The sequence below is a fragment of the Lepidothrix coronata genome, unplaced genomic scaffold (genome assembly GCF_001604755.1).
Source record: "Lepidothrix coronata isolate B3197 unplaced genomic scaffold, Lepidothrix_coronata-1.0 Scaffold37, whole genome shotgun sequence".
NCBI classification, from domain to species: Eukaryota; Metazoa; Chordata; class Aves; order Passeriformes; family Pipridae; genus Lepidothrix; species Lepidothrix coronata.
In genome coordinates, this window is record NW_016690217.1 from 5,990,032 (window position 1) to 6,017,738 (window position 27,707).

General features: G+C 39.4%; 1 protein-coding gene and 1 long non-coding RNA gene across 2 annotated transcripts in view; one reads left to right on the forward strand and one right to left on the reverse strand.

Moving 5' to 3' along the window:
- Window positions 1-459: 459 nt before the first annotated feature.
- On the reverse strand, window positions 460-2,623 carry LOC108496130. Its single transcript, XR_001874325.1, has 2 exons — window positions 1,581-2,623; window positions 460-746 (listed from the first exon to the last, which is right to left on the reverse strand). It is a non-coding gene; the product is annotated as an uncharacterized LOC108496130 (long non-coding RNA).
- Window positions 2,624-2,915: 292 nt separating this feature from the next.
- Window positions 2,916-27,707, forward strand: part of RASA1 (RAS p21 protein activator 1) — a 51,692-nt gene continuing 26,900 nt past the window's right edge. The window contains exons 1-7 of the mRNA XM_017812685.1: window positions 2,916-3,295; window positions 18,102-18,251; window positions 20,624-20,759; window positions 21,521-21,591; window positions 24,360-24,477; window positions 25,350-25,381; window positions 27,603-27,655. Of these exons, the coding sequence (XP_017668174.1) occupies window positions 2,916-3,295; window positions 18,102-18,251; window positions 20,624-20,759; window positions 21,521-21,591; window positions 24,360-24,477; window positions 25,350-25,381; window positions 27,603-27,655 (940 nt within the window). The remainder of the gene's footprint in view (window positions 3,296-18,101; window positions 18,252-20,623; window positions 20,760-21,520; window positions 21,592-24,359; window positions 24,478-25,349; window positions 25,382-27,602; window positions 27,656-27,707) is intronic.

Consider the following 27,707-nt stretch of genomic DNA (forward strand, 5'->3'; position numbering starts at 1 on the left):
TTATACTTTTTTCAACTCCCCTCCCATAGTCACTTGTTAGCTCTTCATTGGGCTTGAGTTCGCGGGCTTCGTTCTGGTTGGTTCTGTTGTAGGCCTATTCCAATTGCCAGGTACTTTCCATTAGCTCAAATGTCCTTGGAGTTGGGTATGGGAATGGTCCCCAGATGTTCTCTTTGGCTCTTCTTTATCATCTTTGTCCTTGACTCCCTGATCCTTGTTCTCTTCTTCTTTTTCTAATGAGTACATTTAGACAATATTTTTAGAAAAACAGGATATAGTATATGTGCTCAGTAAAGCAGAATACTTTATCTTGCCAGCTAGGGAACTGCCAGCTGCAGGACAGTCAACTTATAATAGTAACACGGCAGTTACCTATTCCGCAGCTCACAATTCCCCAGTCCCAACAAAGCATTAGCTATAATATTCGGAAAGCACAATATATATACTTTGATGAGTAAATTATTTTACCATTTCTTATTTATTACACAAATGTCCAAGAAGCATCAAGAAAAACATCGTTATGCTTGCTCCTTTGTCCAAATACACTTATGTAAATAAGTCCCACAAAGGCTGTAGTTTTGGATAGTCCTGAGAGGAGCAGGCAGTTGGACTAGATCCTTATCGATCCCTTCCAACCCTAGATATTCTATGATTCTAAAAAGGGAGTCAACTTTCAAGACTTAAGAGGTGACGCAGGGTGATGTTTACAACCTGCAGCGCCAAGCGACTCAGGATGGCAACTTTGCCTGAAAAGTGAACAGAAATGGTGTGTCAGGGGCAGAAAGGCAACAGCTTGGCTGATCTTACTAAGAGCTCTCTTTCTGTGGAATCCTTGCGAAATTTAAAATTGTTCTCCCCAAAATAAACCTCCTGAAGAAGTGCTGAAGCCAAATCACCCCCTCCTGTGTGAAATTCTTAGCACAGCTGTATTTCTAGTCTGCACGTCCTAATCCACACACTGCTGCCCTGAAAGGCACTTAGAAAAGCTTGCCTCATAAAGGGAATCTTATAAATATTTACACTGCACTTCTATATTTAGGCATATTGCTACTACAACAGTGACAAGGCTGTGTTAAAATTATTTTGTTTAGAAATCTGTAAGGGAAAGCAAAAAGCAGTAAAGAGGAACCCATAGAGAGAGCAGGCTACAACATTCTTTGAAATTACAATTTCTTTAAACAGAAAAGCAGCAGCAAATGGATGTGTTTTGATTCCATAAACTTGGGGCTAGAGCCAACTTCTCCTTTCACTGGCCCTGGGCACAACCCCAGCATAATTCCACAGATCTCAGTAGTGTAACTGGAAGCGGAGCTTGCCTTTAGAAGGCAAGATACAAAAAAATTTCAGCAGATAAAAAGAGGTTGGCTGGAGAGCTGTGAAAGTGGGAGCAGTAGTTTGTTTTAGTGGCCTCAGGAAAAATTCACTTAATGCTTTTGGGTAATGCAAAGCTTTGAAAACCTGAATGTTTAGATGCCTTCTGAGAACTCTAGAGACATGCAAGTGTCAACATGCTGCTATTTGTCAGTTCTTTTAACACTGGGAAAAAAATAAAATCAAAATATATATACATATTGTATTACCTGGTAATGGCAATCACATGATGTCTTCTTGACCCAAGAGGTACTTAGATACGAAATGAAGCTGATATATAAACCCACTTAAGGGAGAAAAATTACTGATGATGAAGATACATCTGAGGGAAGGGAGTGTGTAGTGAGAGCTTGCAGGCTTCAGTAACATGAAAAAAATTACAATTTCAGGAAAGTGCAGAGTAAGTACCATTTAATAGCAATGGAGTCACAGCTCTTACAAGGTAAACAGCTTGTGGACTTCAGGACAGATATTTTTTTTTTTCACTCTTACTGTTAGAATAGTATAATAGAATCAATTAAGGTGGAAAGTACCACCAAGACCATGGGAGTCCAACCATTAACCTAACACCGACAGGTCCGGTATTAAAAGACGTCCCCAGGCACCACATTGACACGGTTTTTGAACACTTCTAAGGATGGTGACACCATCATTACCCTGGGCAGCCTGTTCCAGTGCTTGACCATGCTTTCAATGATGAAATTTTTCCTAATAGCCTGCCTGATCCTCCCCTGGTGCAAGCAGAGGCCGTTCCCTCTTGTCTTATCGACACCTGAACGGAGGCTGTGGTGAGGTGGGGGCCGGTCTCTCCTGCCGTGAGGGGACCAGAGGAAATGGCCTCAAACTGAAACAAGGTAGATTAAGATTATTAAGATTAAATATTAATTTTTTTCTGTTAGTGAGGTCAGGCATTGGAATAGGTTGCCCAGGTGGAGTCACTGGAGTCCTGGAGGTGTTCAGGAGTCTGGATCTGGCGCTGGGTGATGTGGTTCAGTGGTTTAGGGGTTGCACTAGCAGTGCTGGGCTGACGCTAGGCGTGATGATCTCAAAGGTCTCTTCCAGCCTTGATTATTCTGCGATCCTTTTTAAGACCCCGAGCAGCTTGGCCCCCACACGTAAGCAGCTGCTGCGCTGGTGAATCTCTCCACAGACCCGTGCGTTCCCGCCCCTCAGCGGCGAGTGGCTCCCTTTGTTACCGGACGGCCCCGCGGCTCCCTCCGCTCCAGCTCCCGATCCCTCACGGCCCCGCCGGGACCGCAGCCCCCGCGCAAGCGCGGAGGGGCCGCGCAGGCGCGCAGCTCCGGGGCGCGCGGGCGGCGCTTCCCCGGGGCGGGCGCGGGCCGAGGCACCGCGCGGGGCGCTCGGAGCGGCCCAGCCCCCGCCCAGCCGGGCATTGTTCCCGGCCCGACTCCGCCGGGAAGTTTCGGCCGCGTCCCGGCTCCGCTCCCCGCCGGGGCGGGGCGCGGGGCGGGGGCGGGGGGCCGGGGCCCCTTTGTCGCCTCCTCCCCGGCGTGCGGCGGCCGGCGCGGGGGGCGAGGCTCACCATGATGGCGGCCGAGGCCGCGGGGGAGGAAGGCGGCTCTGGCGCTTCGGCCGGGACGGCGGTGGCCGGGGCGCCCGGGGAGCCGGGGCAGTGCCTCGCTGCGTGCCGGGGCAAGGCGCCGGGGCCGCAGGGCCCGTTCCCGGCTGGCGGCGGCCCCCCGGGCGGGCCGGCTTTGTGCTCCGTGCTGGGGCTGCTGGAGCTGGGCGCGGGGCCTGCCCCTACGGCCGCCGATCCCGGCACCGCCGGCTTCCCTCCACTGCCGCCGCCGCCGCCCCCCTTGGCCGGGGGGCTGGGGACAGTGGACGAAGGGGACTCGCTGGACGGGCCGGAGTACGAGGAGGAGGAGGTGGCCATCCCACTCAACGCGCCCCCCACCAATCAGTGAGTACCCGCCGGGCCTGGGGAGCGGGGGCCGCGCCGGGGAAAGTGTGTCAGACGGCTGGAAGTCCCACAGAAGTTCTGCGTCCCACCCCCCTCGCCTTCCCTCCCTCCCTCTCTCGGTTCCGCTTCAGCAGGAAGGCTGGTGCACCGGGACGCTGCCCGGGGAGCCCCAGCCCGGGCGAGGGGACACCCGCTGTCCGCAACCCGGGGGGTGAACGGCGGCAGGAGAGGTCGGATTCCTTCCCCTTCACCGAGAGTTGATGTTCCAGTGGTGATTGGGATCAGCTCCTAGGAAAAAGGGCGCTCGAGTTAGTTTTTTGCAAGTTTTCATTGCGATAATGCAGGCTGCCAGGAAGAGTGAGTTATTCCGGTTGTGGATTAAGCTACCTATCGGGGAAACTTTTCCAATCTCTGGTAGCGCCTTCTCCCTAGAGCCATAAACTTCATTTTTTTTAATAAAAGGAAGAAAAGCTAAACATGGCATAGAATACTTAATATATCATGTAATCATGTTGTATTGCATTGCCTTCTACTCAAAAAAGTAACGCTTTTCTTTTCCATTTCATATACGCACACAGCCAAAGTAATGTGCACGTTTGGTCTTTTTAACAGTTCAGGCAGTCTGGGACAGTGGATTTAAAATGGATTAAATCCAGTTCCGTGTTTTAAAGTGTTGACAGGGGATATTTTTATAAAAGGTGTCTAACTGTCTTGCTGCTCAACTAATTTAAAATAAAGTTGTTTGCAAGTAGGTGATGTTTGGCGAGAGGAGACAATTGGAATAAATTGTAAACCTATAGTTAGGTTTTCTTGTATTTATCCATACATTAGGTTAATCAGGATTCCTGCAGTTCTGGTAATAGAAGGGATCTTGCAGTAGAGGCAGACTATTTCTTTGTTTATATTGTGTGAAATATAAGATCAGATAATGTTATGTAGAGACCATGTAATTAGTAAGTACTCTAAAAGCAGTCTTTGGGTTTCACTATAGAAAATCTGCACGTTTACACAAAGTACTTGTAGGGCTTGTATCAGAACAAAAAATAACTGTTTTCTCCGATATTCTTACCATATTCTCCCCAGAATAAAATTGCTTCAAAGGCTTACGTTCTTTCATCAGTGTCTAAATATGTTGTTCCTGAAGCTATGGCAAGTATACTGGATAATGTAGGGAGTTAAGATACAGTTATCTTTATATATATATATATATATATGTCAAAAAGTTAATTTAAAATCCATCTGAATTTTGGGGTCTTTCTTAAGTTCTCTCATAACTCCACTGTCAGACATATCTTCTGCATTGTCACATACTTTCACAATTTCAGGAGCTAGTGTCTTTGTATGTAGAACATAAACTGTAACACTGTAATATTTTTTTTTTTAATTAATCTCTCTAACCTTGATAGGCTTTCTGGCAGTCCATTATTCTTTTAATTCCTGGACTTGTGGAAGTTTGTAAATATTAAGGCCTTGCTTTGTGAAGACAGTCTTTGAATAGTCTTAAACTTGTAGAATTCCTTAGTGAGCTAGAAATAGGACTAGGCAGATTTGACAGAAATGTGGGAAATAGAAGCATGTAAAAAGCAAATGCTTTTCAGTCTTGTGTACCAAGCTGGTGAAGTACAGGATTCTGCTTTTCTGGTTTTCTCTCTGAAAGTTCAGACTGCTTTTGTCAGACCTGGCTAAGTTCCTCAGCGAACTGAGGAAAAAGCCAAAAAGCAAGGAAAGCAGGGTAATTATTTATGAGCAATCACTTGTTTGATGCTAAATAATTGTTACCACACTGACAATTTTGAATGGGTTTTGCAGTTAGAATATTGTCTTATAAGTCATATGCAAGCATGATGGTTTAACTTTCACAAAAGAGGATGTCAGGTTTCTGACAAGAAGGACAGGCTAGGGGAACACTGCAGCCCCGATTTTGTCTTGGCTCAGAAGGCTACTTACCTTATTTAAAGGGGCATCGATGTTTATAGAGCACCAGTACTTAGCTCTGTAGCTCTAAATGTTTTTCTCTTGAACATTCTGAAGTACAGAAACAGACAAGAAGTAAAATACACTTAAAAATTGTTTCAGAAGTTTGTGCCTCCAAATATTTAGCCTTCTCCTTTTTAGTTTTTATCCTTGATGTGTGACTTTTCCATAAAAAAATTAAATTGACTGATTATTTAGAAGCTTTTTTCCCTTTCATTCATCTCTTATTTATTCTATGCAGTGTCAGTTTTTACCGTTCTCAGTTAAGTCATACAACTGGCATATGTCAATAGTAAATTCTGTCCTTTCAGTCCTGCTTTTTTATTTTGGAAGTGCCATTTCTTTGTAGTTATACCATCTGCTTCTGTGGAGTTGAACTCTTGATTTATTACCAAAGCCACAGATCAATATTATCCATCATTGCATACAAGGAAATCTCCAATGTAAGTCTTTAAGAATGGAAATTGATCTTGAAATTTAAACTTGTGTTCAATTTCTCCAGTTGGATGTGATTGCAAACTGCTGTTCCATTTGTTTAAATATGACTGCCAGCTCCACCCTTTCCCACTTCCTCCTAATTCATTCAGTTTTTATAGGAGAAATGCAGGGTGGCTTGTGGATAATTCCATGATTCTGTCACGTGGTTTTGTCTTAGTTGCTTATAATGTGTTATGGGTACATCAGAAAATTAAGAATGCTCTTCACTCCTGGCCTTGCTCTGTGTGATACAAAATTACTGTTCTCTGTAGGAATGAAAAGGTGTTAATTCTTTTATAATTGTGACGACTCACTAGGCTTCTTTTCCTTCCCATAGACGTGCATCATGTTTCAGGATTTGCTGAATGATTGGTTACTGACTGCAGGGAGAACTATCTGGTAAATGTTGCTGCTGGTTTTTTCAGGTTCATACTACAATTTTAGATTAGACTTTTAAGTTTAAATAAAAATAATTAAAGCATTCTTCACAAACTTAGACACAGCTTTATCACTTCTTCTTCTCCTAGCTTGTTTTACAATTTAAAAAAAAAAACCAAAGCAAACAAAAATGCCTAAACACAAAACAAAATATGAGTTCCCAGTCTCCAAGTTCTAGGCCATAAAGATGTTATAGACAAATGCTTTTTTAAACATGAAAAAGCTTTTAAATACTGTAAAGTTGACATTCTGTCTTTCACTATAAGTAACGTGAAGAGATGGGAAGCGAAGCAGATGCAAGTTCTACACTTCCCATCAGGATGCTGTAAATACAGTTTGTTGTGGGAGGTCAGGATATGTCCATCTTTGCTAGCAAGCACCTAATGTGCTTAATTTCCTCTTGTGTTTTTCATGTACCTAAGGAACATGTTAGTGTTTTCTTTAATTTTGGAGCAGTGGGAGAATGTGTTACATATGTTAGCATGTAACACAACCTCTTTATGCATGAACTCAAAATCTCCCAGTAGGGTTGATTTTTTTTTTTTTTTTTAAATCTTTGATCTGGAGTGAAACTGGCTTAACTGTCTGTTCACTGTGTGCGTGTTTTCATATTTTTCTGGAGCACAGCAGTGGTGTGTTTATATTGCAGCTTAATGGTAGGTGGGAGGCACAGGATGCTAGGAAATAAAATGAGCAACTTTGTGCTTGTTTAAGTCCCCTGCCTTCTATCCCATTTGCAAAGCTCAATGACAGAGGCTGAACTAGTGTAAGGAAATGCCTTCAGATTTAGTGAATGAATGCTGGTTCAGTTATTTATATATTTGATTTAAAATCTTAGTTGACAATATTGATTTAGATCCTGGTGTAGCACAGTTCCAGTATTCTAGGAAAAATGACATTTTCATGTGATGTTTTTAAGCAGTGGTTATCAGTTTGAAATGGAAATCAATTGAACTGTGAAAGTGGTCAATCACACAAAATAAAATAGGCTGTCTAAATAACGCCTGGTTAAAACAAATCTTGCCCAAAGCAGATGTACTCTTACAATCACTCTTGGTGCCTGTTGAGGCAACATAATGAGAAAAAGAGCTGAAGACAGAGGTGGGTAGAGAAATATAAATAAGCATTGATTGCATGAAAGTAGAACGTTTTTCCACCTGAACACGGAGTGAAGTTCTAGTATCTTCACATGAGAGTTGGAAGTGTCAAGTTCAGAGTTCTGCACCATTTGTTTGTTTCAGAAGATCATGAAAAGAAATTTTGTTCCGAATAATGGTGAAAGGCCCTTTTACAGACTGATGGATGAATCTGTTGCACTGGAAACTGAGGGGAAATAATGTTGGCATGTTCAGTTAGGTACTGTATTAAAAAAAAATGAAATGTGATATAAATTGATTTTGGCGTAAGAGGTTTCTTCTCTTTTTAGCACTTAATGTAGTTAGCAGTGAATATTTTCCTTTTTGGGTAATGAGTTTCTTTATTAATTCCTGTTCTCTATGGCAGGGAAACACCTTATTTTTCTCAGGTTGGTGGATAATGTACTGTTGGGGCTACTTACAGAACAGACCTGAATATAAATCTGTTTTTAGTTCTGGCTGAATGTGTGGTATTAGAAGTGCGATCTTCAATGAGTGGTTAAACACAGTGGGGCAGCATCGTACCTAACCCCATACAGGAAGTGAAGCTGTAAGTAAGCCGAGCGTGTTGGTTACATAGGTAAATGAAAGCTTCAGATAAAGAAAACCAGAAGAGGGACAACATTTGAAGCTAGAAAAAGTTTGAGGAGGATTTTTCAGTAGTTTAGTCTGTATTTCTAGTTAACATCAGATGATGTCATTTTGTTTAAACAGTGACGAGAGTCTCTTGACCTGCTCTTTATTTATGTTTTATTTTGTGTCATAGAGTGACTCCCAGAATATCAGTGTGGGACTTCCACACTTCATCAATTGGCCTGCCCTACTGAGAAGCGTAATATCATGCTGTATTTCTTGATCTTTTTTTTCTAAATGTTTTATGGCTGTGGAAGAAGGAGGAACACAAATTTTACAGTGGGGTAGTGGGTCTCTTCAGCATAGGACTCCATTTTCTTACATACCTATCTTTCTCCCTTAACAAAACCAAAAAAAAGTCTTGGTATTTGTCTTGCTGGTAGACACAATAGGAGAGAGAAGAGATCTTGATTTAACATGATCTTTGTGCTGCACTGAAGTATTGCAGTATGGGTTCCTCAGTGTCCCTCCAGAGTACTGTCAGTACAAGTAAAATGTTATCAATGCTTGACAAGGTGTAGATACTTGACTAGCTTTATACAATTTTATATACTGTATAAAGACTGAAGGTAGTCTTTAACAGTTTTTGTTTTTAAGTAAAATACCTGCTTTATCCCTCTGGATAGTGATAGAGCAGAAAAAAGTTTCTGTTATTACTTGAGTCTGTGTATAAATTTTGGTTTGTGCTGAGAGGATTTATGAGGGGAAAATTGTGCTTAACCAACCTAAGAGCCTTCTGTAATGAGGTTATTGGCTTGGGAGAAAGGGAGAGAGTTTAGCTTAACTTTAGTAAGGCTTTTGACACCTTCTTCCATAGCCTCCTCACAGACAAGCCCACAGTGTACAGGTTAGGTAAAAGGACAGGCATCTCACTGAAAACTTGTAGAATGACTGGGAACAGAGGGTGGTGATTAGCAGCACAAAGTCCAGGTGGAGGCAAGTCACTGGTGATATTCCCCAGGGTGCATCCAAGGGCCAATACTATATAACGTTTTGATTAATGAACTGGATGCTGAGACAGACTGCGTGCACCCTTAGCAAGTTCACAGACAATGCAAAACAGAAAGGAATAGCAGCTGCATCAGGTGGATGTGCTGACATCCAGAATGATGTGAACAGGCTGGAGAACTGAGCTGCAAGGGATCTTGTGAAGTTAAACAAAGGAACTGCAAAGCTCTGGCAGTGGGGAGTAGTAACTCCAAGCACCTGGTGGGGCAGAGCATTTGGAAAGCAGCTCTGCAGAAAAGGATGTGGGCATCAGGACCTGAGCAGAGCCACCAGCGTGCCTGCATGGCGAAGAAGGCTGATGTTGTCTTGGGCTGCATTGGGAAGAGCATTGTCAGCAGCTTGAGGGGGATGATCCTTTCCCTCTGTAATGGTGAGACACATCTAGGCTGCTGTGTCTGGTGCTGGGCTCATCAGTACAAGAGAGACTGTTTCCCTACTGGAAACAGTCCATCAAGGTGATGAAGGAGCTGAATCATCTGTCAGATTAAGAGAGGCCAAGAGAGCTGGGACTGTTCTGGAGGAGTCTTGAGTGGGTCTTAAACATGAGTATAAAGATCTGATGGGATGGGATGAGATGAGAGAGCCAGACTAACCTCAGTGATTTCTGTGGCAGGTCAAGAGGCAATGGAGACAAATTAAAAAACTTGAATTTCCATCTAAATACAAAAGAATTATTTTTTTTTTAATGGTGGAGGTTGTCAAACAGTGATAGAAATTGCTGAGAGTGGTCATGGAGTCTCTGTAGTTGGAAGATGTTCATAACCCATAACCCTGAGCAACTGGATGTAGCTGATCCTACCTGTAAAGGGGGGGGGGGCAAGGTTGAACTGGATGATCTCCAGTGGTTACCTGTGGTGATTCTATCTAGATGTATAAAAATACTGTTTATAGTTGAGGATCCATGTTACAGACCTATTTGATGAAAATCATTCCTTGAAGTACTCAGGAATAAAGTCAGGACAGTAGCTAAGAGGGAAGATTTGTAATGGAAGTACAAGGAATATTTAGGTTGGCAAAAAGAGTATTTCATTACTTTCTATATAGGCATATGTCTTAATTTCTGCTGTAAAAGCACAAGAACTTGCCTTTAAAAAAGGGTCTTTCTAAGCTACCTAACAGTGCTATTTAAATATTGATTAAATTGTTTCAGTTACCTACCATTTCCTTCTAAGGTATATTTTGATTACAATTGGCTAGCATGTAGAAATTAATGTATACAAATGAATGTTGCTAGATTAACTTTAAAGCTCCAGTTGTATTTTAGGAATGGAGTATTGAGGTCTCCAGGACACTTAGTGTATCCAGTGGGTGTTATGGTAAGTTAGCAGTCTGATTCTTATGGTGATCAGACCCTAAAAAATTCATTTTCATGTTCAAATTTCGGTATTTTCAACCGCTTCTCAGGCCACCTTCACACCAAATCAGTTAGTTTTGTTAGTGTTTTGTTTTTTTTCCAAACTGAAATAGCAATAGTTGTTCATCCTTAAGTGGTAATTGTTTGGGTTTTTTGTGAGTATAAAGTTTCATCAGGGTTGGAATATATAGAACCATAGAACCAAAAAATGGCCCAGATTAGGAGGGACCTTGGAAGATCCTGTATCCCAACCTTTTGTGGGAAAGGGAGTCTCATCTCATCTCGTCTCATGGCTGGGCTTCGCGAACGAAGATTTGGGGAGGGCTCTACCCACGTTTGTTGCAAGTGCGTTGGTGGCTGAAAAGGCCAATATGAGACAGGCATGTCTGGTTGCAAAAGGCACAACAGAAAGACTCCTTAGATGGTATATTCTGTGAGGCACAATTCTTTCTGCGTTGCCTTTTCTCCTCAAGGGTGATCCTGCGTGCTTTCTCAAAGGCATCAGCAGCGTTATAGATGGTGTGTCTCCAGACCTCCCGACTGGAGGCCAGAGTAGACCAGTTATGTTGATCAATATGGCCAAGGCTGAGATGTTGTTTCAGGGAGTCCTTGTATGGGAAAGGGAGTATAACTGAGATTATCTATCATCCTGTCCAGTCACATCTTGAAAACCTCCAGTGAGGTTTTTCTTCCTCCTGAGGGAGTTTAAATGAATAACTTTAACTACTGGAACACTGTGATGAGATGCCCCTGAGCCTTCTCTTGTTCAGCGAGAAGGGGCCAAGCTCATTCTTTTGTCACAGGGCAGGTTTTCCAGCCCTTTGTTCATCTTTTTGGGCCCTCCTTTGGGCCCTCTCCAGTCTGTTCACATCTTTCTTGACTTGTGTGGAGCAGAACTGGACACAGTCCTCCAGTGGCAGCCTCACAGCTGGGTGGAGTGGGATGATCACCATCTAGATTTAGCCAACCTTTAATGATCAGTTCAGGAATCATATGGTAATTATGTGTAGATTTGTGTAAGATGTTTCTATGAAATTTTGTTCTCCTTCTTTATTGTTACTATTTTTAGCCCACCTCTTGCTTTCCATAAAATTATGCATATGTATGTAAATATTCAGCCATGTGTAGCACATGCACAATAGGATATTCTGTCTATGGCTGATTAGGTTTTCTATGGTTATTTTATAGATAAATTGCATCATTTTTTATATGTAAAATTTAAGAGTAACCATAAATCAATCAATTTCTTCTCAATATTGCCATCTTAGAGTTAGCACCAGAGATGTTACAAGATTCAAGCTTGGATACTTGCATAATTAAAAGGGGTGATAGAGAAGTGTCTTTATTCCTCTAGAAGCAAAATACTACCAAGCTTCTGTAGTAATCATCTCAATTATTCAAATCTAGAAGCAGGGTTTTTTTCCTCTTTATAGTTGTATGCACACAATTTTATGTCATGTCATTAGATTTGTTGTGTATGGGTTGTACTCTCTACAAATTGTCAGGGTTTTCTCATTATAGAAGCAGTTATCTATCTGTGGGCGTGACACATCTCTCTAGAGAGGCAATCCGTCTTGCAGGAGGAGGTGAGAGTGAAACACAAAACCAAAACCTGTGCTTTGTTAGTGAGAGTGAGGTGGAAGGAGGAGAGGAAGGTGAAGGAGCCTGTGGTAGATTTAATGAGGGTAATGGCTGACAAGCTGAAGAACATCTTAGAATTTCCTTAATTATTGTAAAAAAGTATCTGCTTATTTGTGTAGTACTATTAACATTATTTCTGTAGTAGTTACTCCCAGTTCAAACAGAAAAAGGTGCATTTTTGACCTGAGGGCCCAGTTAACATAGCATGTAAAAATGGGAATTTTCTAGCTAAAACCTTTAATGAATTCCAGAATTCATTTCCTAATCTGATCCTTCAGTAGGAAAAAAGCAAGCTGTTTCAAGAGCTATTTTTCATCAGTTTTAGCTGTATTTCACTTGCTTATTGGTGGCTCTTGCAAAAAAATGAGATAGGCAGTCAGTCTTTTCAGTGCTGGATATTATGCTGTTGTCACATCTATCTCTTAAAGTTATAGCATTGTTTGCTACAGCAATTGAAACTTTTAGAACCTTTCTGCCCTTTGTGAAGTTATTTAAATGTATTCTTCTTCTACTGTATGCTTATCTTGCTCTTTCATCTTTGTGTATTCTCTTTGTTAAGACATACTGAGGTTTTTGTTTGATCTGTTTTGTTCATCTCAGAGTTCCTTTATCTTAGAGGTGCATCCATTTTAGCATATTTGCAGATCTTTTTCTGGTAGCAAGTTTTTTGTGATGTGGAGAGCTGCAAAGATTTGGTCAAAAATTGGTAACTACTGAACAGTAACTAACAAGACAGGAAGAGGAGGTGAATTTAGTAAAGTCTGACTGAAATTTAGTTTAAGCTCTACAAATTATGTGCATAAAGGCAGTAATCAGCCTTACAAATCTGATGGAGATGGGGGATAAAGTGCTAAAAGGCAGAGTCTGGATACAAATGGTAAAGCTAAGAATGCGTTTTAGGCTGAGAGAAGCTGTAAGACTGAAATGAAACTTGAACAGTGAATAGGAGCATTGAATCTTCAGATGGAAGGCTTGAGGGGAGCATGGTTGATGTTAACAGAATAAGAAGACATTCAAGACGTTTTGTTGTGTAATTTTCTCCTTTGTCTTCATGAAATTGTACTTGAGACTTCTACGTGCCTTTTGAAATTGAGGATTTTCACCAGTTCTAGGTAATCTTTGCTGTTTTGCTTCTAATTGGAACAGAGCTCATGGTCTCAGGAGGTGGTAACAAGAATCTGTAATGTGTGAAAGGCGCTAAGGCAGTGTCTGAATTGCTAAAAGGGGGGCTCTGACGTGACTCCTTCAAGTTCTCTGTTGTTTTTAATGGGTTTTCTGGAAGCAGCAAGTTATGGCTGAGAAGAGCTGTGAGTGAAGTGGATATGACATTTAATGACTTTTTTTTCTGTGCACCATAGCTTTTTCTATATGGAAATAGAGAGGTCTGCAGCTGTTATCAACGTCTGTATTTGTTCTAAAATGCTGAAATTCACTTTTTCTCCCCTTCTGCAATTTATCTTTTATTGTCTCGTCACTAACCTACTGTGTTCCCAAGTAAAAATTGCAGTGTACTGTAAGAGCAGAATTCTTTAGTGGAACAGCAAAGCTTCATACTTGTGTTTCCCACATGTAAAAAGGAAATATGTAAATAAAAGGACTTGCTTGTACAGTGTGACATGCTTCCACGCACAATAGCAACTGACTCCTTCCACATGGTAAATTTACCATCTGCTACCTCTTTGTGAGCAGCCTGTGCCTTGCATGGGCCTTGTGTGTCCATGTTGGGGCCAGAAGCCCTGTTGCTGTGGGCTTGCTAAAGGGATGCAGTGTAGCTGCAGTCCTGCTCACAGCAGAGAGTGCTGGCTGGCCTGATCAGACTGGTGTGGCTGGGTGTGTGGTACCCAGCATCTTCCTTGGAGCATACGAAAATTTAAGGATCTCTTGTTTGCATGCAGACCAAAGGTAACAGCTCTGACTGCAGTGCAGCTCATTCCATGAGGTTTATGATTTGGCATATGGCTGTCAACCACTGGATGTAGCTGTGACTGTAGTGTAGGGACCATTCTCTTGCACAGCTCTGTATTTCTTGGGTTGATGCATAAGCTGTTTGTGATATTATTGTTTCTGCGTTCTGTCTGCTTGCTGTCATTAAGATCCTGATATATAGGGTTGGGGTTTTTAACATGCTGCTTTTGATTTAAACTGGCAGATGGAAGTATTTTCATGCACAGTTTTTGACTGGTTTGTGAAACATGGAAGCCTATTATTAGTATTCTCTTAGAAGCAAAATAAAACACAATTATACAAGTTTATTAAAGCAGATAGTTAAACAGGTGGTCAGAGAAACAACCACCGGAATTGTGATCTGTAGTTGGTAGGACATTTTATAGTTGAATCATTTCATAACATTCTCTTACAAGGCTACTTAAGTTTTCTCTTTCAGTGCTTGTTGTAAAAGCAACTGTATTGTTAGAGCACTAGCTGTGATTTAGAATGTCATTGAATTGTTTGCTTAAAACACACTGAAAATAGTGGATTGTCAGCATGTAAGAAGTTGCAAAGTTAATGTTAGAAATACACAGGTGTTCCTAGATAGGACTAGGCAGGCAAGCAGAGGCAACTAGAAATTATGGGGATCTTGTCTTTTGCAATGAGGGAGGATATACATCTAAGTGGTAGCGAATTATTGTTTTGAGTGCAGGCATTTGATAAGTCATAGCCACGTGGCAACTTCATGTTTGAAGAGCAAGGCAAGTTTTTTAAGTGATACCTTCCAATCCAAATCGTAATTCCTTTCATGAGACTTATAGTGCACTGTACATAGCACTTCCTTTTGCATCTGTTAAGAACCTGTATGGTTAAGCATTGCTTCTGACTGTGAAAACATTAAACTTGAAGCTGTTTTGGTTGAAAAATACTGAAGTTGTTGGTCTTGACTTACAAAACTCAGAGGGAGAGGTGGTTTATTTTAGTGTATTTTTGCAGAAATAATGAGCTCAAGCTTCACTAATATACTTGATTGAAGGTTAAAACCAAAGAATCTGGGACTTCATTTCAGAAATTATGGTAGTGTGGTCGTATCCTTCATAGTGTTTGCAGTCTGTTCTCTGATGAAATTACGAATATGGCAGGTTCTGTAATTTACTCATTTCTGTTGTACTTTCTTTGGCACTGACCGTTGAATGGATCTTTCTGTGTAACTGACAATACAGCGTAAGTGTTCTTAACATTTTTCATCAGTGCTCGGTACATTCATCAGTATTCACAGAAAAATTGATCTATGGGTGTATTTCAAAGCAAAAAAAAAACCCCACAGCAGTTTAACAGAAGTATTAAGAAAATATATGATGCAACTCCTTAGCTGAGCACTTAATATCCTTAAATCAAATCAAATACTTCAGTTTTGTAAAACAGTCTTTACTGCTTGCATCATTACCTTCAAGAACTTTGATATCAAATTTGCAGAGTGCATCTTTCTATAACACTGAAAACAGGCAATAAGTAGATGAATTATAAGATGTGCACTTCTGACTATGAAGTCTTTCAACACTCTTAGATTGTATATTGCTTGAATAAACTGGTTTTGTCTAGTGATAAAATTCTGCTCTCTGGAAAAATGTAGTTATTTCTTGACAAGCATTTTGCATACTCTATTGGTATCATACATACTTGCACTTGAGTGTGTATCCTGTTCTTTAAAGATGTGTGCTATCTACAGAGGCTTCCTGAGGATGATGTCACTTGAACTGTTCTCTGTTATCATTGCTCAACACTGACTGCTTTGCTGCAATTTGTATTAAATTTAGGGTTAATATTTATCTCTGTGAGTAGTGCTACATGGAGTAATTCGTGCATTACACTAATGCATAGTGAGCTGTAAAATACGGTGTTTTTTCCATCAGAAGTTAATATTTCAAATACCAACTCAGTGACACTGATTTTAGTTGCACTCAGAAGTTAACTCGATATTTTTATTTCAGAAAACAAACTTTTCCTTAAATGGGGCAGCAAGTAATTTTTAACCTTGCTTTACCAGTAATAAATGTTTTCTGGTAGGGTTGATGTAAGATGGTTGAATGGGACAGAGTGCCTGTTCAGTGTTAGAGAAAGTGACCTCCCATATGTGGGCTATACCAATATATATATATTGCTGTCACCAGCAAGGAGGGTGTTCTCCTTGTTCAAAGCTTCTGGACTGAAAATTGGAGCACCCAAGTTTGTGCTGTCGTTGTTAGAAATCCCTGTCCCTTTCAGAAAAGTTGATTTTTTTTTTTGCATATGATCCTGCCTTTTTTTTTCTCAGTAAATTTTTTATTGGTAATTTCTGTTCTTACTAAGACTTCCACCTTCCTCATTTTGAAATTGTGCCTTTTTTTTTTAGTTTGGCACTGTAATACATGTGTTTCTCAAAAGAATTAACATTATTTTTCTGATGTGGGTGATAAATAGGAAGAAATAAAAGCACAGTTAAACCTATTGTTAGTTTAAAATAGACTTTATGGAATGTTGGTTTCCTTGAATTTCTTGATCAGGAAAGCTTCTTGTATCTCTAGGCAGTTTCATACTTCATGAAAGTCAGGCTATCCAGGAAAGCAGAGCCCAGTGGTGACATGTGCTGGGAACAAACTCACTCGAGTTTCACCTATGCTGTGCACACTGACAAGCAGAGTATTTTATCCTAGGTACTTCAAAATTGACAGTTTTGATTTTGTTTCATTTCCTAAAGGACCCTTCTGGGAGGGGAAGTATGATCCACTTTTTTGTGGACCATCTTTGAATGACAGGTTTCTGTTCACAAGGCTGCTGTGCCCTGGAATGGGATGACACAGGATCTCGGTAATGTAACTTGGCCTGCAGCGGTCTTAAGTGCTGTGTGTTGCACATACACAACAGTGCTCTTTCTGGTTGAACTTGTTTTGATCAGGATGAGGAAGAGAGGCAAATGAGACCTCTATTAGCAAGCACATGGCTTTGCCAGGGTAAACAGTATCTGTGCTGGTGCTGCTTCTACTGGTAAAACGATTTTTACTAGTTTAGTCTATCTGATTTTTCTTTTGACAAAAGCTCTCAAAGCTTTGGCTTCCATTTTGTAGAAAAAAATGCATCTGGTCAGATTTTATCAACAGTTTAGCTATTTAGATTTTTTTTTGGAACTGCAATCCGTGACATATTTGGTATTCTTGCATATATTAGTTCAAAAGGTCATTTACATATCTGTTCCAAATTGCATTTTTGTGACTCTTGCAAGACATGTGCGAAGTGTTAGAACTAAAAGGCACGTGATCTGAAATAGTGAAGTATTTAAATTGTCTAAAACAGTGGCTGTTTGGAAGGTGATGTTTTCTTGAATGTAAAAATTAAAGTTTGAATTAAGCAGAGTTAGTTGGTGGAGCTAATGAATTATTACAGTATATAACTCTGGAACATGCTGTGGCTTTGTGAAGGTGGTGAGAGCAATGGTTGGCCCTATTTGAAAAGTGCTCTCCATTGCTGCCTTTTTTTTTTTTTTTTTTAAGGAAGTAATATTTGATCATTTTGGATAGAACAAGGGTTCTCACAAAGGCTTGTAAATAAACTGAGTAAGGTGATTGAATGCTTGAATGATAACAGTAGATTGAAGTATTCCCTTGTTGTACTTTGCAGTCTGTGATTTGCTGTGCATCAACACTCATTTTCAATTGATAGGGTACACATCGTGATTAGGAAAGATGGCTTTGGGGCTGGATGGTGGTCTGGTGGCTGCTGTCCCATTCACAGGCTTTGCTGCAGCAGTATCTCTGTCAGCTGATAAGCAGGCTGATACCATGCACTTCTCAGTTTGTGCTTTTGAAATATCCAGCCTGAACTAAAGCCTGTGTAGGCTTAAAATGCAGGAGTCTTCCAAGTCATATCACTCATCTCTGTTCCTGTTTAAAATAAGCAAATTAGGGAGGAGAAAAAAACTGAGGATACATATAGACCCTCCACGTTAGGGTGGTTCCTTGGGAAAAGCAAGTTACCTGAAAAACTTGGCTGTGTTAAAAGTATTGTTTATTAGAAATAGGTAAACTTGGAGGTTAAACTTGTAGCAATGTAATAACTTCGAAACAAAGCTTTGAAGTTACATCACTTTTGACTGAAATCTTTTGTTAGTTTCATATATCTGTTGTGTGAGAATAAACAAAACCCTTAAGTCCTAAGGACACCCATTGTTACTCTTTTTCAGGTGGTATCATGGAAAACTTGACCGAACAATTGCAGAAGAACGTCTTCGACAAGCGGGAAAACCTGGAAGTTACCTTATTCGAGAGAGTGATCGGAGACCAGGTTCATTTGTGCTTTCATTCCTTAGTAAAACAAATGTCAATCATTTTAGGTGAGAATTAAATGTTTTATTTTGAATACTGTGATCCATTTATTTTTTGTTTCAGAACTCAGTAGGGTGCAAGCAGAAAACTATCATTGTATTATAATTCAGTATTTTTTACTCTTTATGCTTATGTTGTACAGCTTTTTACTTGTGTTAATTGTTTTAAAATATGATGCTTAAAATTACTTTATAAAATAAAGAACAAAAGTGTCAGGAAACCGAAAATATCTGTATACAGAAGCTAGTCTAAAGTGGTTTTGAATAGACTTTAAGCAACATACAGGCTTCATTAGTCAGTCAAGGAGATTGTTTTGAGTCTGTTCCATAGTAGTCATTGTAGCTCACATGGCATAGTTAAAGTGCTAGCATATCTGTTTGCTTCCTTAATTTGGAGGGGAAAAAATGAAAAAAAAAAGAACCCAGGGAAAAAAAAAAGGAAGAAAAAGAAGAAACAAAGAGGTATTTAATAATCAAAACGTTTGCTGGAAACAGCTTTCAGCATGTGTTAGAATTAGTTGTTTGTAATACAAGTAGCTCTTTATCCAGAGTGGTAGCTTGGATTACTTTACCATTGTCAGACAAGTGTGCATTATGAAGTTCGTTTATTCCTTGGTGTAAATGAGGTGTATTCTTAGAGCAGCTTGAAGGTTAGTCAGCAGGTGGAGTGCTGCAGTGTAATGTTCCTCTTTACAAAATAGGAAGGCAAATGCATTTCTTCAGCAGTAAAAGAAGTATTTGTCAGTTGTCTTGGTCCTAACAAACAAGTTGGAAGCAAATACTTCTTATGAAGTTGGGAATTATCCAGAACACCGTCTTATGAGCCACTATGTGCATGGCTTGCAAATGTGGGGAGGTTTTGGTTGCATCTACTGTGTGATGAAGTGTGATTCAGAGGTCTTGATGTACTATAGCCATGAAGGCATAATTCTACTAAGTGCAGACAATGTGACACACAGATAGTACCTTAAGTTTGCATCTTACCATCTGAGCTCTCAGTTTCAGCTTCTCAGCTGTACTGATACACATATGGGAACTGCTTCCTGTGTAAGCAGTAGCAGAAAAGGAAACTCTGGCCATACTTGCCTTCTAGTGCTGTTTTGGAGTCTTGAATTATTTTTAAGAGCTTCTCCTTTTGAAGTCAGTGTCAGGCAATTGGCTGTTGGTTTATGCACCCCGTAAAAGTGGGTGCATCTCGGATAGAAAATGATCAAATGATTTCCAATTCCCTAAGAAAAATATTTTCAATCCTTAAGGAATCTTTCTTTCAGTTCTTTTGGTGTCCCTTGAAAGTTGTATACAGTCATATATGCAGCATGTTTTTGGTGAGTCAGTGATACAATATACTTTGAGAGAATATATTTATTTTTAATCTTTTCCTTCAGAGTTTTCGGTGATTACAGAAGTCTTTCTGTATTTGCTAACTCAGTGTTCTGAAGAAAGGTTTCATTTAAGCTTGTTGAAATAATAATCCAAAACACTAAATTTCATTTAGAACCTAATCCCTGTTGAATAATTTGCCAAGGAATCTTAGAGAAAATCTGCTAAAACACCTAACCTGTGTCCTTAGAGTTATATTGTTTTCTGACTCCCCTTGCAGTGCTATATGCTTATAAACTTTAGATTTAATCTCTGAAGATTCATCTCTGTGTACATTTTATGTCACTGTTTGGGAGAAATAATTTAGTTCAAACTATGCATTAAAGAATCTCTGCTTTAAGAAAAATCACCAACCTTAAATAATAATAAACAGTTCTGTAGGAAGTTAAATTACTGAAATGGTTGTGTAAGCTTTTTTCCATTAGTTATCAAATTTTTAATTTGAGTAAAAAGGACATACTTTGATTATTCTGAAGTAATTTCTTAACGATTAATATGGATGCTAAGCTAACTGTAACGAAGGGACTAATTTTCGAAGGTGTTAGTTTTCTGTATTGTATAATCAAATGTAGTAGTTTTTTGTTAAAATACTTCGCTACTTCATTAAATTTGTCTGTGATCATAAAAGGTGTATGTCCGGTATGATACAAATAATAATACTGTTGTGTCTTCCAGTGCATTGCTTCAGTTTTCCAGGACACTCAACACATTTTTCTCCTTTTAGTGTCAGTTAGTTCTGACAAATGTATTGTCTTTTCTGTAAATCAGCACTTTCTTTAGATAGAAGACTGGTGTATTAGGCAATATATATCTGTAATTTTTGATTAAATATTCATTAGCTAAGGTTTAATTAAATGTTTATAGAGATCCTGTAATACTGCACTTTGCTGCATATAGGCACTGTTTTAAGAATCAAACATGATCCTAATCTCCTTTTCTTTAAAAAAAAAAGGTAGCAAAAATTTTTCTAGTGTCAAACTTCTTTTTTTTTTAATTAACAGGATTATTGCCATGTGCGGGGATTATTACATTGGTGGACGTCGTTTTGCTTCACTCTCAGACCTGATCGGTTATTACAGTCACGTGTCCTGTTTACTGAAAGGGGAAAAGCTGCTATTTCCAGTAGCACCTCCAGAGGCAAGTAGTAACATTTTATAGCAAAATTCTGAATTGTAGCTTAACCTAAATGTTCTTAACTTTAATCACCATTCATAGTTATCTTTGGGAAAACCACTTTAGAAAGTTTCCTGTAGTTCTGCAAAGGCATGTGTGGAACTATAGGGAATATAAAAATGCATTTTTACTGATACAAAGTAGTGATTTAAAAAAACCCCACTATTTATTGAAAATATATAATAAGGAAGCTAGAGGTGTTGCAGTTATCTCCAAATGTAGTAACAGCATTTTAAGTAGACAGAAATAAACAAGAAAGTGTGCAGATCTTGGCAAATAAAGAGCACTGTTGTAACGTAACCTTTACTGGTCTGTGGTATCAAGCGATGGTTTCAAAATATGCAGTCTGGAGATAACCAAGGTTTCTTTTACGTGCCCATCCTTTAAACAATATAAGTAATTAAAATGAAACAAAACATTGCATAATATCCCACGCAACAAAACCCAAAATCTAAATAACAATGTTTCTAAATGTTAAACTTCTGGACATTTCTTCCAGTCTAAGTGAGAAAGAAGTTTAAAATGAGAGCTCTCTTAGCTAAGTGTATTAATTATGCATTTCCAGCTCTCAGTGGTTTTGAGCTTTGAAAGTTCAAAACTGGCAGGGGAGATGTAAGTGATGTTACCAGTCCTTTGCCTCAGAATAGCATAATGCTGGGGAGAAGGATTCTACACTATAGAGAAGAGTATTATTATTATCTTTGATCTCTCCTCTTACATTGTAGCCTGTGGAGGACAGAAGGAGAGTTCGAGCAATTCTACCTTACACCAAAGTGCCAGAAACTGATGAAATAAGGTATGTTTGAATAATAGTAGTAGCTGCAAAATTCTCAAGAGTACTTACGAATACTGAGGATTTAAGTAGATGTTCATATGCAAATACTGCCCAGCTGCATCTTTAAACTTAACACAGATTAAAGGATGATGCCTCTCTGTTCTTTCTTTGAAATAACAATAAGACTTTTTATTCTCAGTATTTGTTTATATTAGTTGTAAGGGAAGGTACATTAAGTTTATAGAAATAAAATTACTAATGTTATAGTTTTTAAAAGCCCTAGATTTTTACCAAAAAAGTAAGTTTGTGTGAAAGAATTCTGTGCGGAAATGTGAGTATGTGAAAGAAGTGAGCTAGGTTTTTTTCCTGAACTGCCACAGAACTGTTAGTAGATAAAAAGTTCAAAGCAAACAATTCAAACCACTAGAAAGTGAACCTTGACTACGGATAAATTTAAGAAAAGGAAAAAAGGGCTTTTCAACAGAAGAGCATTTTGTGGTTACTTAGAATTGGTACTGCTTTCTTTAAATGGATTTTTTTTCAGATAGAAAAGTAGGAGTATTTGAAAGAGATTTGTAGTGATTTCTAATCTTATTAAGGAGTAGTTCTGGTTTCTTAAGTAGATGTAATACACCAGAACTGGGAATTGGCTTGGCTTTGGGACCATAAGCCTAAAATGTAGCGAAAGGTATGAGAGTTTTATATCCTCTTTGGAAAGGAAATGTATTCCAAGGGTTGCAGTCCAGTCCTATGTGACCCTTTAAAAGATGATATGAGGATATTTGGTTTTGCAGTTATGCTTTTTAAGAAGGTGATAAGACAAGGAAGGGCCTTTCCAATGGCATATTGCAAATAAGGCTTCCTATTATGTGTGAGAATAAGAGAGGAGACTGAGTCCATTAAGTGCCTTATTGCACCTACCAACTTAAGAGGAAAAAGCATTTTATTACTTTACTATTATAACAAAAATTGTAAAAAATTAAACCTTTTCTTCCTCTTTTAGGATAGAGCTGAAATGCAAAGTTTCTGTTTGGGTTTTGAGTTTACATGGCATAGCTGGGACCAAAGTTCTCATTTTGTTCTAGATAGAATTAATATGCTCATGAAGACATTATGCATTTCAGAGAATCTTGACTTAGAATTTTAATATCATAGTTAATATTTAGCAAGTTTGAAGTATTACTGAGTTAGTTTCAGCCTGTGTTCTATGTAGTAACAGTACAGCTGATGGAATGTGTTCTTGTTATCTGTCTTCTGTTAAGGTTCAAAAGCAGCTGAATTTATTCTTTGTTTTCAATAGCGGTTTGTTGCTTTTTGTTCTTTAATTCTTGCTGTGTGCTATTGTTGAAGTTAATGCCTTTTCTGTTAACCTGTTTCAAATAAGAGACATGCCATAGACATTTGCTATGTAATTTTTGACTGAAATAGTAATTAATGAGCTTTGATCCTTTATTCTTTTTCCTGTACCCTAATGTGTCATGAAACTTGATTGAAAAATAGGTGCTACAGTGAAAGGTTTTCATATGACCTGAGTTTGGGGTAAGGAGTAGCCTACACTAACCTTCCAGAAATGAAACTCCCATAGACTAGGTGCTGGGTCCTACAGTTTGAGCACAACAACACCATGCAGTGCTACTGGCAGGGGGAAGCAGCATGAGCCAGCAGTGTGCCCAGGTGGCCAAGAAGGCCAGTGGCATCCTAACTTGTATCAGGAACAGCGTGGCCAGCAGGACCGGGGAAATGATTCTTCCCTTGTACTCAGTGCTGGTGAGGCCACACCTTGAGTATTGTGTCCAGTTCTGGGCCCCTCAGTTTAGGAAGGATATTGAGGTGCTGGAGCAGGTCCAGAGAAGAGCAACTAGGCTGGTGAAGGGACTTGAACACAAGTCCTATGAGGAGAGGCTGAGGGAGCTGGGCTGTTCAGCCTGGAGAAGAGGAGGCTCAGGGGAGACTCTTTACAACTACCTGAAAGGAGGTTGTAGCCAGATGAGAGTCAGGCTACTCTCCCAGGCAGCTAGTGATGAGAGGACCTAGTCTTAAGCGTTACCAGGGGAGCTTTAGGTTGGACATTAGGAGGAATTTCTTCACAGAAAGGGTGATTAGACACTGGAATGGACTGCCCAGGGAGCTGGTGGAGTCACCATCCCTGAAGGTGTTTGAGAAAAGACTGGATATGGCACTTAGTGCCATAGTCTAGTTGACAAGATGGTGTTCAGTCATAGGTTGGACTTGATCTCAGGTTTTTTCTAGTCTAGTTGATTTTGTGATTCTGTATGTTAATGCTTCCTATGCATTTCATGAAGTGAATTGTGCGGCTTCTCTGGTAGCTGTTCTACACTCTCTTTGTATCATTTGTCTTCATATGTAAGAACAGAAAGAACAGATATTCCACAGCTTCTATTATGCAAGATTATTTTTCAATAAAAGGAATATTATTTTCTTATAGACTACTGAGGGTTATTTTACTTGTGTTTAGTATTTGATCTCTCTTGATAAAAGAACAGTGTTACTGTCTTTTAATATTGTTGTGGTGTTATTTTTGAAGTTGATAGCACTGAAGTATATATTAGATACCAAACATAAATAAAAAATACAAAAGCTTTTATATAGCAGCCTCTTAACTGTGAGGAAGAATACACATGATATGCTTGGAGTATGAATTCATGCGTTTTTCACAAGTAGGTTTTCCCAAATATTTTGTGGAAATTATATTTAAGAATTCACTGTGTTTATTAAAGTTTATATTACGATTGTATCTCTGACTTAAATCTTACTGTAACCCTCTTCAGTTTCCTTAAAGGAGACATGTTTATTGTCCATAATGAATTGGAAGATGGCTGGATGTGGGTTACAAACCTTCGGACAGATGAACAAGGTCTTATTGTAGAAGACCTGGTAGAAGACGTGGTAAGTAATTTTTGTATTCAAATTTCTTAAATGAATGAGATGCTTTTTGTAAAATAATATTTGAATGAACAAAAACTAGTGACGTTTAGTTGCTTGTTTTCTAATTATGTACTTTTCTAAACCAAGTAATTTGATCTAGTAGCTCTAGAATACTGCAACAAGCCTTTAAGCCTAATTCAGTATCAAAAATGCCTATTCATGTGTTGTCCAAATACAGGTAGAAACAAATGGTACTGTAAATTTGCTAAGCACTTCCCTGAACTTGACTGTCCTGATGAAGAATCTGCTACTCATTTCAGTTGCATTTCTTTCTTACCGTTGCCATGAAATGTCAAACTCCACAAAATGTAATTTTGCATCGTGGCAGGTCTTTCTCTTCATACAAGGATGAAATTTGGCTTAAAAATTTATTGACAAGAGGAAAAAAAAGAAAATATACTTTTTATAATATTTTCCTGTACAGTACATGTGTTTTGCTAATAGTAGTGTTACCCGAGATGCTTCTCTCAGACCTGTGTCAGGATGTGAATGACTAAATTGAAGTGGCAGTACTAGACTTGATCTGTAGATTGATAGGTCAGTGGCTAATTTAAGCTTAGGAAAGTTGAGATTTTAGGAGGTTACCACCTCTTAAAAAAGGACTTGAAACATGAGAGAAACAATCCTCTGAAAGAACATATTTTGGCTGAATTTCCACTTAATGAATGAAGAGGAAAACTTTTCACAGAATCGTAGTAAGCCCTTTAGTTCAAAAATGCCTCAGACTTCTAAGTGTTTTGTATATTTTCTACAGAAGGTCTTAACTTATGACATTTATTTTTTGAATTGAGCTGTACTGTCGTCATGCACTTAATATGTTAATTTTTTCATAGGGAAGAGAAGAAGATCCTCATGAAGGCAAAATGTAAGGATTTTTGTTTTGTTATTAAAAGCAATCATAACTGTTTGTAAACTTCAACTATGAGATTTCCAAGCTTTTTTTTTTACCAAAGAGATTTGTTTTTTCATTTCAAGACATTTTTATGTATTACCTGCTGAAGATGCATGGATAATTAACATGAAAGGGTCCTGAGATAGGTGTGCCTACTGCTAATGGATATTGCAGTGTTGAATTCTTGGATGAGTCCATGTATAATCACTTTCAGCCAAAATATGCACAATGGAGTATTTCTTGAACAGAGTTGCTGTAGAGTACTCTTAAGTACCGGAGAGAGAGCAAAGTACTAGAAATACTAAAATACTAGAAATACTAGAGTGTTAGAAAAGTGTCTGTTAGCCTCGTGAGTGGTAGAGTTGATCTGCTGGAGGATGGGAGGGTTCTGCAGGGGGATCTGGACAGTCTGGATTGATGGGTCGAGGCCAGTGGTAGGAGATTCCACAAGGTCAAGAGGTCGTTCCTGCCCTTGGATCACAACAACCCCAGGCAGCAATACAGTCTGGAAGAAGGGTGTCTGGAAAGCTGCATACGGGAAAAAGACATGGGGGTGCTAGTTGACAATGGCTGGCTGTGTGCCCAGGTGGCCAAGAAGGCCAATGGCATCCTGGCTTGGATCAGCAGTAGTGTGGCCAGCAGGACCAAGGCAATGATTATCTCTCTGTACAAGGCCCTGGTGAGGCTACACCTCAAGTCCTGTGTTCAGTTCTTGGCTGCTCATGGCAAGAAAGACATTGAGGTGTTAGAGCAAGTCCAGAGAAGGGCAACAGAACAGGACAAGGGTCTGGAGCACAAGTGTGATGAGGAGAGGCAGAGGGAGTAAAGGGGGCTCAGCCTGGAGAAAAGGAGGCTCAGGGGGTAACTTCTCACTCTACAACTACCTGAAAGGAGATTGTAGCCATGTGGGGATCTGTCTCTGCTCCTAACAAGTGATAGGACAGAAGAAACAGCCTCAGATTACACCAGGAGAAAATTAGATTGGGTATCAGGGAAAAATGTCTTCACTGAAAGGGTTGTCAAACCTGGGAATACACTGCCCAGGACAGTGGTGGAATCATCATCCTGGAGGGATTTAAAATGTGTGTAGATGTGGCATTTCGAGATGTGATTTAGTGATGGGCTTCGCAGTGCAGGGTTAATGGTTGGACTTGATGAACTTCCAGCCCAAAGATACTACAAAGTGAAGATGAGTTGCAAATAAAAAATTACTAGTGGCTTGGTTATTTAATCTGATGTCCTCATTTGTCAGTTTGCACTTGCTGCTTTTTCACTGTTGCCCACTTTTTAGTCTCCAAGAGGCTGGTGGCTGAAGGAGGCATTTTGCTGGTATGTTTGTTGTGTACTGAGTTCTGCTAATCAATTTGGCACTATGGAGCCCTTCAAATGTGGAATTTTTTATTTACTTTTTTGCAAAGTAGCTGGTAGCAGATGTTTGGAACTGTTATACTGTCTTTCAACATTTCTTTGCCTTTCAGAGAAATACAGAGGAGATTACCTTGAGCATACCCTAAAGGTAGTATAGGAAGAAAGTTAGAAATTGGGCTCTTTTCTGATACATAAAGAAGCCGTATTTTTAGCTTTCATTTGAATACAGAATATTAAGCTGCAGCATGTAGCAGTTGTAGCAACTGACTAGTGCTAAGTATCAGGCTAAGGCTAGGCAGAGGCTGCTGAACTTTTATGGAATACTGCTCTGACACAGAACTCTGGGAAGGTACAAGGTGTGTGATCAAAGCAGTTTGTATTCATAAGTCTAACAAAACTAGGTTTTATTTCCACAGCTCTGGCAAATTTGAGTTTGTGGTTTTCTGTGCAGTGTTTTAACTTCCTTGTTTGAGCTTTGGATTTCATGATTCAAGTAAACTGCTGTATGATACTGACTTCAAATAATGCCTATCAAATTGTCTGCTCTTTAGATAATTCATTTTAATCTCTAAACAGAGTTGATTTGGACATCAGCTCCAAGTGTTGGATATTTTTATTGAAATTATTTATATACCTGTTAATGTTACTTTTTTCATGGTATTGGTGGAACAGAATCATTAAGTAGCATATTCATTGTCTCAGCTATATATATTAGATCTGTTTAAATAAAGATTAATTCATAGGTACTAGAGCCTTGAATGTCACCACAACCAAAACAGAGAGCTGGTAGTCTTGCTTTCTGATTTTTCTCTTCATCTTTGTTAAGATGGTTCCACGGGAAGATCTCCAAACAAGAGGCTTACAATTTGCTGATGACAGGTACATGTATTTATGATTGAAATAGTAATAGTGAAATGGCACAAAAAGGATC